Source organism: Hemiscyllium ocellatum, chromosome 4 (genome assembly GCF_020745735.1).
Source record: "Hemiscyllium ocellatum isolate sHemOce1 chromosome 4, sHemOce1.pat.X.cur, whole genome shotgun sequence".
In the NCBI taxonomy this organism is placed as follows: Eukaryota; Metazoa; Chordata; class Chondrichthyes; order Orectolobiformes; family Hemiscylliidae; genus Hemiscyllium; species Hemiscyllium ocellatum.
Genome location: NC_083404.1, coordinates 36,491,231 through 36,504,645, shown reverse-complemented (window position 1 = coordinate 36,504,645; position 13,415 = coordinate 36,491,231). Strand labels below are relative to the sequence as shown.

Sequence of the window (13,415 nt, the reverse complement as noted above, 5' to 3'; positions counted from 1 at the left end):
TCGGAGCGCTGCTCCTTCATCAGGTGGTTGTGGAGGACACAATTGTAAGGCACAGAATTTATCGCTAAAGTTTACAGTGTGATGTAATTGAAATTATACATTGAAAAATACCTTGATTGTTTGTTAAGTCTCTCATCTGTTAGAATGACCATAACAGTTTCACTTCTTTCATACGTTGACCCCTGTGGGGCTAACACCTTCAACATCTTATCTGGCCTGACACCAATTGTTACAGTTAACCTGAGAATGTAACTTTTAAAAAAAGCTTTGTGATTTACTTATGAAAGAAGTGAAACTGTTATGGTCATTCCAACAGATGAGAGACTTAACAAACAATCAAGGTATTTTTCAATGTATAATTTCAGTTACATCACACTGTAAACTTTTGCGATAAATTCTGTGTCTTACAATTGTGTCCTCCACAACCACTTGATGAAGACACAGCACTCTGAAAGCTAGTGCTTCCAATTAAACCTTTGGACTATAACCTGGTACGGTGTGATTTTTAACTTTGTACACTCCAGTCCAATACCAGCTTCTCCAAAGTATAGTTCAAAATCAAAATGGTGAGTGGCTTGGAGGGTAATTTGCAGGGGATGGAACAAAGGACAAAACAACACAGGAGCAGGCCCTTTGGCTCTCCAAGCCTGTGCAGTCATATTTTGCCCTTCTAAGCTAAAACAGTATCCCTCTGTTCCTTCAATATTCATATATTTGTCCAGCTGCTTTGTGAATGCTGCTATTGTGTCTGTTTCCACCACCTCCTCCAGGCACTTACCACTCCTTGTGTGAAAAAAATACTTTGTACATTTCTTTTAAACTTCCTCTCCTCGCAATTTGAACCTGTGTCCCCTCATGATTGACTCTTCCATCCTGGGAAAAAGCCTCATTCTTCCCACTCTATCCATGCCTTTCACAATTTTACAAACTTCTATCAAGTTGCCCTTCAACTGACTGCATTCCAGTCAAGACAAACCTAATCTATCCAACCTTTTTTCAGAATTAAAATTCCCCATCCCAGGCAACATCCTGCTAAAACTTTTCTGTACCCTCTCCAAAACATCCTTCTGTTAGCGTGGTGATTATGGGGTGATGTTCCCAGGCATCTGCTGCACATGTCCCATGAAGTGGTGGAGACATTCAGCTATGCTAAGGGAGTGAATTCCATCAAATTTCTGACATTTCTGTGTAGATGGTGGAGAGATTTTGGAGAGTTATGAGGTGAGTTAATCACTACAGAATTCCTAACCTCTGACCTGCTCTTGTAGTCACATTTTTTAAGTGAAGTTTTTGACAATGATACAAGAGGATTTAATGTTGGTAATGCCATTGAATATCAAATAAGATGATTATATCTTCTGTTGGAGATAGGTCATTAACCAGACACTTGTGTGCAGTGATGTTACTTGTCACTTTTCAGCCAAATTTGAATGTTGTCCATGTAATGCTGCATGCAGCCATGGACTGCTTCACTATCTGAGGAGTTAAAAATGGTGCTACCATCAGTGAACATCCCCAATTCTGACCTTAAGTTGGAAGAAAGCTTATTGTTAAGAAACTGAAAATGGTTGGGCTGAGAATATAAACTTCAGGAAAATTCTGTAGCAATATCAGAGGGTTTTGATGATTGGCCTCCAACACATTTTGTTTGTGCTCAGTCTAATTTCAACCAGTGGTGAGTCTTCCCCTAATTCTCAATTGACTTCATATTGTGAGGGCTGTTTGATGCCTTGCTGATCCAAATTCTGCTTTAATGTCAAGGGCATCAAGTCCAAACCAAAGCCTAACTGTTCTGAAATACCTTACGTGATTTCATGTGTTAACCTACTAAATTTTGTTTCTTGATTTGAGATATGCAAGCTAAAAATGCAATGCACACAGAAGTTATTTTATCACTATCTCATGCTATTCATATTTTAACAAGCCATTCCCCATTATAACATGGCATGCTGACTCACTCCTTATTCACTACATTGTTGGAAAGACTCTCCATCATCTTTTCAAACGATGTATTCTCTGTTACGGGTTTTGGTGGATTTAGTTTTGGTGATATGTGAGTTGCAGAATCTGGTTTGAGTCCCCATGCTGAATATTTTTGCTGGTTATTTTCATTCTGTTGGAAATATTGCAAGAACAGAACTAAATTAAGAGAAATTCACAGGCTTGTTTCCTTTTCACTTGTAACAGAATCTAATTTGTGCAAGTGATGGCAAAAAGTCTATGTTATACCCTACACAAGCCAAATAGATTTTTTAAGCTGTCATATTCAATAATTTCTGATTTTCATTCTTGTACTTTTCCAGTGTTTGATACTTCCTTTATTTGTACAATTGCTACAAAATTGGCCCTCGTGTTGCCTTTCTACACTAGAGTGTTTTATGTAACAATGCACCTCCTCCCCTTTGAGAGAAGTATTAAATCATTCAAGCTAACTTTAACTTGTGCCCACCACACATGATTTTGGACTCCCTGTTGAGCCATTATAACATGGTTAAGACTGACAGCATGCTATAATCATGATTGCTGTTTTTAAATGGTAAAAGACTTGTTTATTATGATGCTGGTCTTTTCACTGATCTTTGTAATTATGTTTGATTGTTTAAGTCATTGGCTGGAGCTAGAAAGTCCAGTTATTGACTCTACACAGAGAAGATTATAAAAACAGATTGTACATTGTCACCATTCATTGGTATAGTGTTGGAAATAAAGCCCCGCTATTCCTGACATAGTCACAGAAGTCAAAGACTTTAAAACATATTTAAAGATTCCCCAATATACCAGATTTTTAGATCTAGGTTGACAGAAAACATGGACCAGCTTTTGGTATTTTAGAAGAGTTACTATTTATTACAAGTGCTTAGACACTAGTTATAGATAAACAGTTATAAATTGTTGACATATAACCTTAGAAATTAAAACTCTGGTCCGATTATATACTCCCCTTTTATACAGCCAGATATACATAGGCAGGTATAACAACATTGACTTTGGATGGAGGGAAAAAAGACTGGAAAAGCAGTGTGGTGGTTCCTGCTCACAAGGATTCCTGTTGAGATGATTCTTATTATTCGTGAGCTGGTCAGAATGCTGCTTCTCAGTTATCATTCCCCAAATGCTTCCATTGGTTTGTCAGAGGAACATCATGGTTGGTTGGTTTAAAAAATAGTCTCTGACTTATCAATTAAAAGTCATAGCTTACAGCAAATGCTGAAGGAAAGATAAACTGGTTTTCTTCAAATTTCATGAGGCTGATTGCTTTGTTGGTGACCAGTTATTGAGATGAAGGCCTTTTGCCTGCCAACAAATATATGATTACTTCTTGTTAGCAAAATGGAGAGAAGCTAGGTCAGACCAGAAAAAAAAACGCAGCTAAGCAGCAGTCAAAAACTCTCTCGATACTCTAAGTTCAACCCTTCCATATTTTATATACTCCTCTAAGGTCTCTAAAAATATTGAGCCCTTATCATCTGCCTTAAGTTTCTGTTTTTTTCTCAATGCTAATCTTGGGTGTCTTTTGAAATCCAAAGTTCATTGGTCTTAGTCCTACCCTTTGTCTTTAAGGGAACATATTTTACTTGTACTCTCAGTATTTAATTTTTCAAAGTCTCCTTTTACTCTGACAAAGTTTTGTCTGCAAGTAGCTGCTTCCAGTCTTCTTGACCCAAATTCTTGGCCTTTTCCCAATTTATCCCTGGAACCTCCATAACATTTTCCATAACTATCTTAAACCTAACTGATTTATGGTCACTATTTCCAAATTCCCCAATACTGATAAGCTTACTATTTTCTTGGGCTCATTCTTCAATGTTAGGTCCAGAACTTCTTTATCCCTTGTTACTCCTCTTATGTACTGGTTAAAATAGTTATGTTTTAATAATTTTTGTTATTGGCCTATCTTGCACACTAACACTATCCCAGTTAATATTTAGGTTGTTAAAAAAAACTATTATTATTATTGCTTTGTATTTATTACACTTCTCTGTAGTACACACCGAAATGTGTGTTTGCCATTTTGAGTTTTCTACTTCATCCCATTGATCTCATTTGGTGATTCTTCTTAGATATCATCCATCCTCACTTCTTTAATGTTCTTTGATCAATATTGTAACCTAATAAATATCTGGCCTTAATTATTTCTTTTTTTGTCTATGCTTCTTCTGTCTTCCAGACTCACTCGTGTTGTACTTCCAACTCAACTTCTCTACCCTCTGAACTACTTATCAGGATTCTACCTCATTGCCAATCTAACCCATCCCAACAGCATTAGCAAAGGTTCCCTCAAGGATGTTCATCCATATATATATGTGTGGTTGGATAAAACTCAACCAACTTACATAGGTCTCACCTTCCCCAGAAGTAGTCTCAATGCTTCAGCAATCTAAACCCCTCCTTCCTGCATGATTTCACCAGCCACAAGTCTACTTTTTACTACTTCTCTTATATTCACTACTGCATCACACCAAGACTAATCTTGAGACTACTCTGTTTGAAGTCCTACTTTTCAGGATTTTAGGGTTTTAATTTGAAAGTTCACAACCGTACATGCTTTGTCAGGACTGAGAAGGGATTATTTGAAGCTGAGAAAGTCTAGGTTCAGTTATATGAATAATTAATGAAGAAGTTAATAAATACTCAAGAATCAAAAGAAACAATGCACTCACATCCTGCTCTAATGTAGAAGTCAGGAATGTACACAATAGTGCAGCTGAGGTCTAACAAGTATCCTATTCAAGTTCAACATGGACTCCTTGCTCTTGTACTCTATGTCCCTACTAATAAAGCCAGAGTACTATATGCTTTATTAATTGCTCTCTCAGCTTGTCCTACCACCCTTAATGAGCAATGCACACAAACACCCAGATCTCTGTGCTCTTGCCTCCCTTTAGAATTATAGAATTGCTTTTGATATTGATTGCCCATCAAGGTTGTTCTTACCAAAGCGTATCACAGAATCTCAGATGTCAGCTACCATCCACTCCACCAACATGTCTATGTCCTTTTGGACTTGACTTTGTAAGGAACACGACATAACTCTGATAAAGTCAGGAGTTGGGCTTATTTTCCATTTTACCCACATGAGGGGGAAGGGGCCACGACAAAACATATACAGAGAAATAGATTCCAAAAGGATTAAGTTATTAATATTTGAATAATCTCTAAGTAAAAATTGTAGAAGGTTACCACTCTAGCAATGTCCTTTCTTATAGGAACAAGCCCAAAATTGGAATTAACAGCCTCTAATTCTGCATATAGGATGGCTGCATATAGGATGGGCTTAAATTAATTCAGCAGGGGGGACAGGAACTGAAATTGTAGTTTGAGTACACAGGAACTTGCGTGGAGTGAAGTCAGAACTAAGGTTTCAAGGTCACAAGAAAGCACCAGCAAGCAAAAAGTTGGTTTGAATTGTATGTACTTCAATGCCAGGAGCATTCAGAATAAGGTGGATGAACTTGCAGCATGGGTTGGTACCTGGGATTTCGATGTTGTGACCATTTCAGAGACATGGCTAGAGGAGGGACAGGAACGATTGTTGCGGGTTCTAGGATTTAGATATTTCAGTAAGAACAGAGAAAATGGCAAAAGAGGGGGTGGTGTCACATTGTTAGTCAAGGACCATATTTCAATTGCAGAAAAGACGTTTGAGGACTCGTCTACTGAGGTAGTATGGGCTGAGATTGGAAACAGGAAAGGAGAAGTTACTCTGTTGGGTGTTTTTGAGAGGCCTCCAAATAGTTCCAGCGATGTAGAGGATAGGATAGCAAAGATGATCCTCAATAGGAGCGAGAGTGATATGGTAGTTGTTATGGGGTCTTTAACTTTCCAAATATTGACTGGGAATACTATAGTTCAAGTACTTTAGATTAGTCAGTTTTTGTCCAATTTGTGCAGGAAGGTTTCCTGACACAGTATGTAGATAGGCCAACAAGGGGCGAGGCCACATTAACTTTGGTACTGGATAATGAACCCGGCCAGGTCTTAGATTTGGAAGGAGGTGAGCACTTTGGTGATAGCGACCATAATTCAGTTATGTTTACTTTAGTGATGGAAAGGGATAGATACATACTGCAGGGCAAGAGTTATACCCGGGGGAAAGGCAAATAAATGCAATTACACAAGATTTAGAATGCATAGAATGAGGAAAGAAACTGCAGGGGTGGGCACAATTGAAATGTGGAGCTTATTCAAGAACCAGCCACTGTGGGTCCTTGAAAAGTATGCACTGGTCAGGCAGGGAGGAAGTTGTGGAGCATAGGAACCATGGTTTACTAAAGAAGTTGAATCTCTTGTTAAAAAGAAGAAGAAAGCTTATATTAGGATGAGATGTGATGGCTCATTTAGAACATTTGAGAGTTACAAGTTAGTCAGGAAAAACCGAAAGAGAGAGCTAAGAAGAACTAGGAAGGAACATGAGAAGTCGTTGGCGGATAGGATCAAGAAAAACCCTAAGGCTTTCTGTAGATATATCAGGAATAAAAGAATTACTAGAAAAAGATTAGTGCTAGTCAAGACCAGTAGTGGGAGGTTGTGCATGAAGTTAGAGGAGATAGGGTAAGTGCTAAATGAATATTTTTCATCAGTATTCACAATAGAAAAAGACTTTGTGGTCGAGGAGAAATCTGAGATACTTGCTACTAGACTAGATGGGATTGAGGTTTACAAAGAAGAGGTGTTAGTAATTCTAGAAAGTGTAAAAATACGTAAGCCCCCTGGGCTGGACGGGATTTATCCCAGGATTCTCTGGGAAGCAAGGGAGGAGATTGCCGAGCTTTTGACTTTGATCTTTATGTCATCATTGTCTACAGGAGACTGGAGGATAGCAAATGTTGTTCCCATGTTCAAGAAGGGGAGTAGAGACAATCCTGGAAATTATAGACCTATGAGCCTTACTTCAGTTGTGGGTAATGTGTTGGAAAGGGTTACAAGAGATGGGATTCATAATCATCTCAAAAGGAATAAGTTGTTTAGGGATAGTCGATTTTGTGAAGGGTAGGTCGTGCCTCACAAACCTTATTGAGTTCTTTGAAAAAGTGACCAAACAGGTAGATGAGGGTAAAGCGGTTGATGTGGTGCATATGGATTTCAGTAAGGTGTTTAATAAGGTTCCCCACGGTAAGATAATGCACAAAATATGGAGGCATGGGATTAAAATCAGAAGTTGGCTAGTTGAAATAAGACAGAAGGTGGTGGTTGATGGGAAATAATCATCCTGGAGTTCAATCACTAGTGCTGTACTGCAAGGATCTATTTTGGGGACACTATTGTTTGTCATTTTTATAAATGACCTGAAAGAGGAAATAGAAGGATGGATTAGTACATTTGCAGATGACACTCAGGTCGGTAGAGTTGTGGATAGTAATGATGAATATTGTCGGTTACAGAGAGACATAGATAAGCTGCAGAGCTGGGCTGAGAGGTGGCAAATGGAGTTTAATGCGGAAAAGTGTGAGGTGTTTCACTTTGGAAGGAGTAACAGGAATGCAGAGCACTCGGCTAATGGTAAGATTCTTGGTAGTGTAGATGAGCAGAGAGATCTCTGTGTCCAGGTACATAGATCCTTGAAAGTTGACACCTAGGTTGAGAGGGTTGTTAAGAAGGCATATGGTGTATTAGCTTTTTTTGATAGAGGGATTGAGTTTTGGAACCATGAGGTCATGCTTTAGTTGTGCACAACTCTGATGTGGCCAACTTGGAGTATTGCATACAGTTCTGGTCACCACACTATAGGAAGGATGTGGAAGCTTTGGAAAAGGTTCAGAGGAGATTTACTAGAACTTTGCCTTGTATGGAAAGAAGGAATTATGAGGGATTTGAGGCTGTTTCCGTTAGAGAGAAGAAGGTTGAGAGGTGACTTAATTGAGACATGTAAGGTACTCAGAAGGTTAGATAGGTTGGACAGTGAGAGCCTTTTTCCTTGGATGGTGATGGCTAGCACGAGGGGACATAGCTTTAAATTGAGGGGTGATAGGTATAGGACATATGTCAGAGGTAGTTTGTTTAATCAGAGAGTAGTAGTGGTGTGGAATACACTGCCTGCAACAGTAAGTAGATTCGTCAACTTTAAGGACATTTAAACGATCATTGGACGAGAATGGAATAGTGTAGGATAGATGGCCTTCAGATTGGTTCCACAGGTTGGTGCAACATCGAGGGCCGAAGGGCCTGTACTGTGCTGTAATGTTCTATGTTCTATGCCTAAGCAGTTTAGGCAACTTTTCTCTTTGAAAATCTCTTTAAAAAGTCTTCAGAAAATGTTTTTCTGGCATATAAATTCTGCTTTACTGTTCTGAAAAAAATGTACTCAAGAGCACAGATAATAGGTTGCTGGTTGCTTCTTATATGCCAGTGTCATAGACTAATAGAGATGTACAGCACGGAATCAGACCCTTCGGTCCAACATGTCCATGCTGACCAGATATCCCAATCCAATCTAGTCCCACCTGCCAGCACCTGGCCCATATCACTCCAAACCCTTCCTATTCATATGCTCATCCGGATACCTTTTAAATGTTGCAATTGTAGTCGCCTCCACCACTTCCTCTGGCAGCTCATTCCATACACGTACCACCCTCTAAGTGAAAAAATTGCCCCTTAGGTCTCTTTTATATCTTTCCCCTCCCACCCTAACCTATGCCCTCTAGTTCTGGACTCCCCCAGCCCCGGGAAAAGATTTTTTCTATTTATCCTACCCATGCCCCTCATGATTTTATAAACCTCTACTAGGTCACCTCACAGCCTCCGATGTATCAGAGAAAACAGTCCTAGCCTATTCAAACTCTCCCCAGTGGTTTTGCTTTTGTAGACTGGAATTTGGGGAATTCATATTGCTGTATAGAGCAGTGCTAACCCCTGAAGTGACTAGTCTTCAAAACTGTATGGCTTAAAAAGCAGTTAGATCCATTGTGGAAGTCATGGACTAAGTCTTCTGGTGACAGGTAAGTGGTTACTATCAAAACAAATGCTTGCCCTGCCAACAGCCAACTGTATATGGCTCATTCCAGAGGTTAAGTGTAAAGTTAAAAACCTATTTTATAGGGTTATTATATTTTGCAATTCTACCAAGTAACTTTTTGTTTCTAAGAGATGATCATCTCTAATAGGTTGTAACACAAGTTAGCCATCAGACCAATCAGGAGATGCATAGTATGTTGGAGATATCTGGAGTGTTGATTGACTGGCTTACATTGACTTTTGAAGATGATTCTGGAGGCACGAGTCACATGATTATAACAGCCTTTTTTTTAATCAGACTCTTTAATTTTTTTTAAACATTTATATAAATACAATGATTAATTTTTTTACTCAGTTATTTATACCATTTACCTCAATTTATGCCTTCAAATCATCAATATTGTTGCACGAGCTGCATACGTTTAGGCCGATTGCTTCTAATTCTATCTCATCTTCATTGTGTATTGTAATCCTGTTTGATAGCTGCCTTTGTTTAGTTTGTTTTCTAACTTGGCTTGCCACTCTTCTACTTTCTGTTACTCATTTTGCTTCCTTCCAAACTTATTTTCCTTTCACCTGATCAATTGCCATCCCATCAGCATATTTTTGAGTTTAAGCAAAGTGATGAAAAGTGTCTTGTCGGTCATTTCCGTTAAAACTAACATTTCAGACAAAATTTATTGATGATCAGAAGCCTGTGAAGTCCAGCACTTCCTGACTTACCAAATTATACAAATTACATAATATACTCTATTTTCTACAGAAAGTAATTCTGATTTAAATGGTGTAATTTCTTGCACACTAAAATGTGCAGTCATTCTGTTATTTCTACTATGAAAAATTTGCAAGGAGCCCCCAATTCAAAAAGCATCCTTTATTACGCCAAGCACGTTTCAGAATTTCCGATTCAATTTCTGCAAGCTAGAGGTTATAATTGGTGCAGGAAATTGGAGGGAAATGGCAAAGAAATAAATTTGTATTTATCTCACTTTCTGTTCACAGATTACAAGTTCCACGGTTGCTTGGCAGTGTGACATTTGTGCTATGACCCACCTTTTGCAGTTTCATTCTGGGAGAATAGTCAGACACACATTAGAAACAGTAAAACTGAAAAATGTTTTTGATAATATTCGTAAAAATAATTGCTTGAAATTGCAGAATGTTTCAAACCTGATATAATACTAACCTCTTCTGGAGTGCAAACAATTCGGGTATGAATTGGCATTGGCATAGCAGTCTTAGTATATAAACCTATTTGTGATTTAGGTCTCAGGTGTCGATCTTCCCAATCTTTCAGTATAGTACCAGCTTTTCTTAAGGGAATTCCTTGGTTAACACAATACCTTGGACCCCTGCGTTTGTTGGAAAAAATAGTTGAAAGCAATTATTACATAAAGATATATTTTTGGAAACCCAGTTCAGTTTACTAGAATCCCTGGAAATTCTAATCACCATTTACTTGCCTTCTCCTTTGCAGAGTGTTACAATTTATTGTTTGAGTTGGAATATTTATTTATCTTCCAATAAGGTGAAAGTACAAAAGACTCAAAGTATATTTTTCAAAAGCAAACTTGGAAAATTCTGAGTCATTATTATGATTTATTTTAAATGTTTATTTTTTTATTTTCAAGTTCATCCATCACAGAACTGAAGCTAATTGAATTCTGCAACAATGAACAATATCTTTAACAAACTAACAGTGACGTGACCAAATGGTGTCCTTTTTTTGAGTTGTTATTTTTTCTGTGATTAATCAAAGCTCAAAAATTATTTATTATAGCTTGAGTTAATACATTCACTGCACATACTTCATAATATAATTATACAATGTTTCCAAAATAGCCGATTAAGCATGTCAATTCTGATCTAATTAACGATTATATGGTTTAAACCTTGCCAAATCAAGGTTAAAGCAATTTAACTTGCTCTACTCCTGAATTCCTTTCCTGAAGCCTTACCTTTTATTTATCTCCAGGTGTTTATTACATTTTTTTCAGCACCATCTTCTCTAGTCTATCCATGCAAATGAAGTTCTTCACCTCTAGAACCATTCTTGTAAATATTTTCAGCGTTCTGTCTAAATACTTAACTGTCTCCCGACGTTGGAGCCACCAGAATTGAATACAATACTACAGCTGAGGCTGAATGGAGAGTTTTATAAAGCTTCACCTTAACGTTTTTGCTTTTGGACTATATGCCTTGCTTTGTCCATAATGCCATATAATGTTTTAACCACTTTCTCATGCTATTCAAACACTTGAACGATTTGTGCACATATACTACAGATTTCTCTGTCCCTGCAGACAAGGCCCCTTCATCTAAAAAATACAAAGAACTATTTGAAATCTGATGCTGGAAATCTGAAACAAAAGCAGAATTTGCTGGAGAAACTCAGCAGTTCTGGCAGCATCTGTGCAGAGAAACAGAGTCAAAGTTCTGACAAAGGGTTCCTGGACCCAAAATGTTGACTCTATTTTCTTTCATAGATGCTGCCAGACCACCCGAGTTTCTCCAGCAACTTTTTTTTTCAAAATGTTAGTTTCCACTGTCTCTACTCTTCTTGACAAAATTTTTCAACGTAGACTTTTCTGCATCAAATTTCATGTTGAACAGGTCACCATTCCACAAGCACATCTGCTCTTAAAGCCTATCACCATTATCCTCAGATCGCAATTTTTGCTGGTCTTGTATCCACTGCACATTTCGAAATTGTGGCCCAATTAATGTTATCAAGAAAAGTAGTTCTAATATCAGTCCTGTTGTGTGTCTTGCTGCTCAGCATGGAATGATTTCACCCACAATCCACTGTAAGGAGACTAGGGTCTGCTTGCTTAATGTGGTCGAGGAAACCACTCACTTTTAACCAGAAGTGACTTTTGTATTGAACAAGTAATAGTTTATCATGTTTGCAATTGGTTACATATTACATTGATAAATATTTTTACAGAAACCACGAGGAGGATCTGAATATGAGGTTTTACTCCTTTGAGATCCTGTGCTGTTCTCCCCCAGCACTGCACCTCATCTCCTCCAGTCCATGTGTCAACATCCTTGTGGATGATGCTTGTGGCACTCCTCAGTATCAAACATTTCAGACTCTTATTTAAACAACACCTTTTACTAGTCCACAAAACACCCATACATTTCATATCTGTGCACTGCACTATCCCTTTTATTACGTATGGATAGGCCATTCGGCTCCAGAGTCAAAAGTGTGGTATTGGAAAGGCACAACCAGTCAGGCAGCATCCGAGGAGCAGGAGGGTCGACGTTTTGAGCTTAAGCTCTTCATCAGGAATGTCAGCTCTTTGACCCTGCTCCGTCATTCAATGTAATCACAGCTGATCATCCAATTCAGTACCCTGTTCATGCTTTCACCTCATACACTCTCTTTTGTAAGGAAAACAATCTCAACTTCTCCATCTATTCATGTAACTTTGGTACTGGGTAATGAACCTGGCCAAGTGTTACATTTGGAGTTGGTGAGCCTTCATAATCTCTCATCAGTTTGACCGCGCATCAGCCTGAAGCAGGTGAGGGAGGATGGGGTTGGGGGGAGGCGTGGAGCTGTTGTCAGGCAGAGGTTAGGGGCGGACAGGAGTTGGGGCGGAGTGGGGTGCAGGCAGGGTTTGGGAGTGGAGTGGGGGCAGATAGGGTTGGTACAGGCAGGAGTTGGGGCAGAGTGGGAGCGGATGGGGTTGGGGGCCGGCAGGTTTGGGAGGTGTATGGGTCTGGGGGAGGCGGGCGGGGGCTCCCACAGGTATGCTGCTGCCTAGTCTCCTGAATGGGGAGCAGACTTCACAGAAAACTCTTGGACCCTGATGAAATCAATTAACCCGTTATCAAATGAGTTATCCAAATGAAATAGTGCCCGCCCATCTTGTTCGGATAATCGAGGTTCCTCTGTATTCTGACTCCTGGTTCCTCCTCTCTAAATCACTATTCTCACTCTCGGATCCACTCTCTAAGCCACCGGCCTGACTTGCAGCTCCTACTCTTCTGACTCCTGGTTCCTACTCTCTAAATTACTGCCCTGACTGCCCATGCTCTCTAAATCACAAAATAAGAGGTAAATGACTGGAAATAAAACTAAGACAAATTTATTTTATAGAATCATAGAATCATAGAATCCCTACAGTGTGGAAACAGGCCCTTCGGCTCAACAAATCCACACCGACCCTCCGAAGAGTAACCCATTTCCCTACATTTACCCCTGACTAATGCACCTAACCTACACATCCCTGAACACTGTGGGCAATTTAGCATGGCCAATTCACTAACCTGCACATCTTGAATTGTGGGAGTAAACTGGAGCACCCAGAGGAAACCCACGCAGACACAGGCAGAATGTACAAACTCCACACAGACAGTCACCAGAGGCTGGAATTGAACCCAGTTTCCTGGGCTGTGAGGCAGCCATGCTAACCATTGAGCCACCGTACTGCCCAAAACAGACGTGACAG

General features: G+C 39.2%; 1 protein-coding gene across 1 annotated transcript in view; it reads right to left on the bottom strand.

Annotated features, from left to right (window-relative positions):
• The window catches only part of LOC132815177 (regulator of G-protein signaling 22-like), a 145,131-nt gene that overhangs the window by 72,641 nt on the left and 59,075 nt on the right, over positions 1-13,415 (bottom strand). Inside the window, exons 9-10 of the mRNA XM_060823991.1 lie at positions 10,139-10,304; positions 1,959-2,113 (exon numbers count right to left, since the gene is read on the bottom strand). Of these exons, the coding sequence (XP_060679974.1) occupies positions 1,959-2,113; positions 10,139-10,304 (321 nt within the window). The remainder of the gene's footprint in view (positions 1-1,958; positions 2,114-10,138; positions 10,305-13,415) is intronic.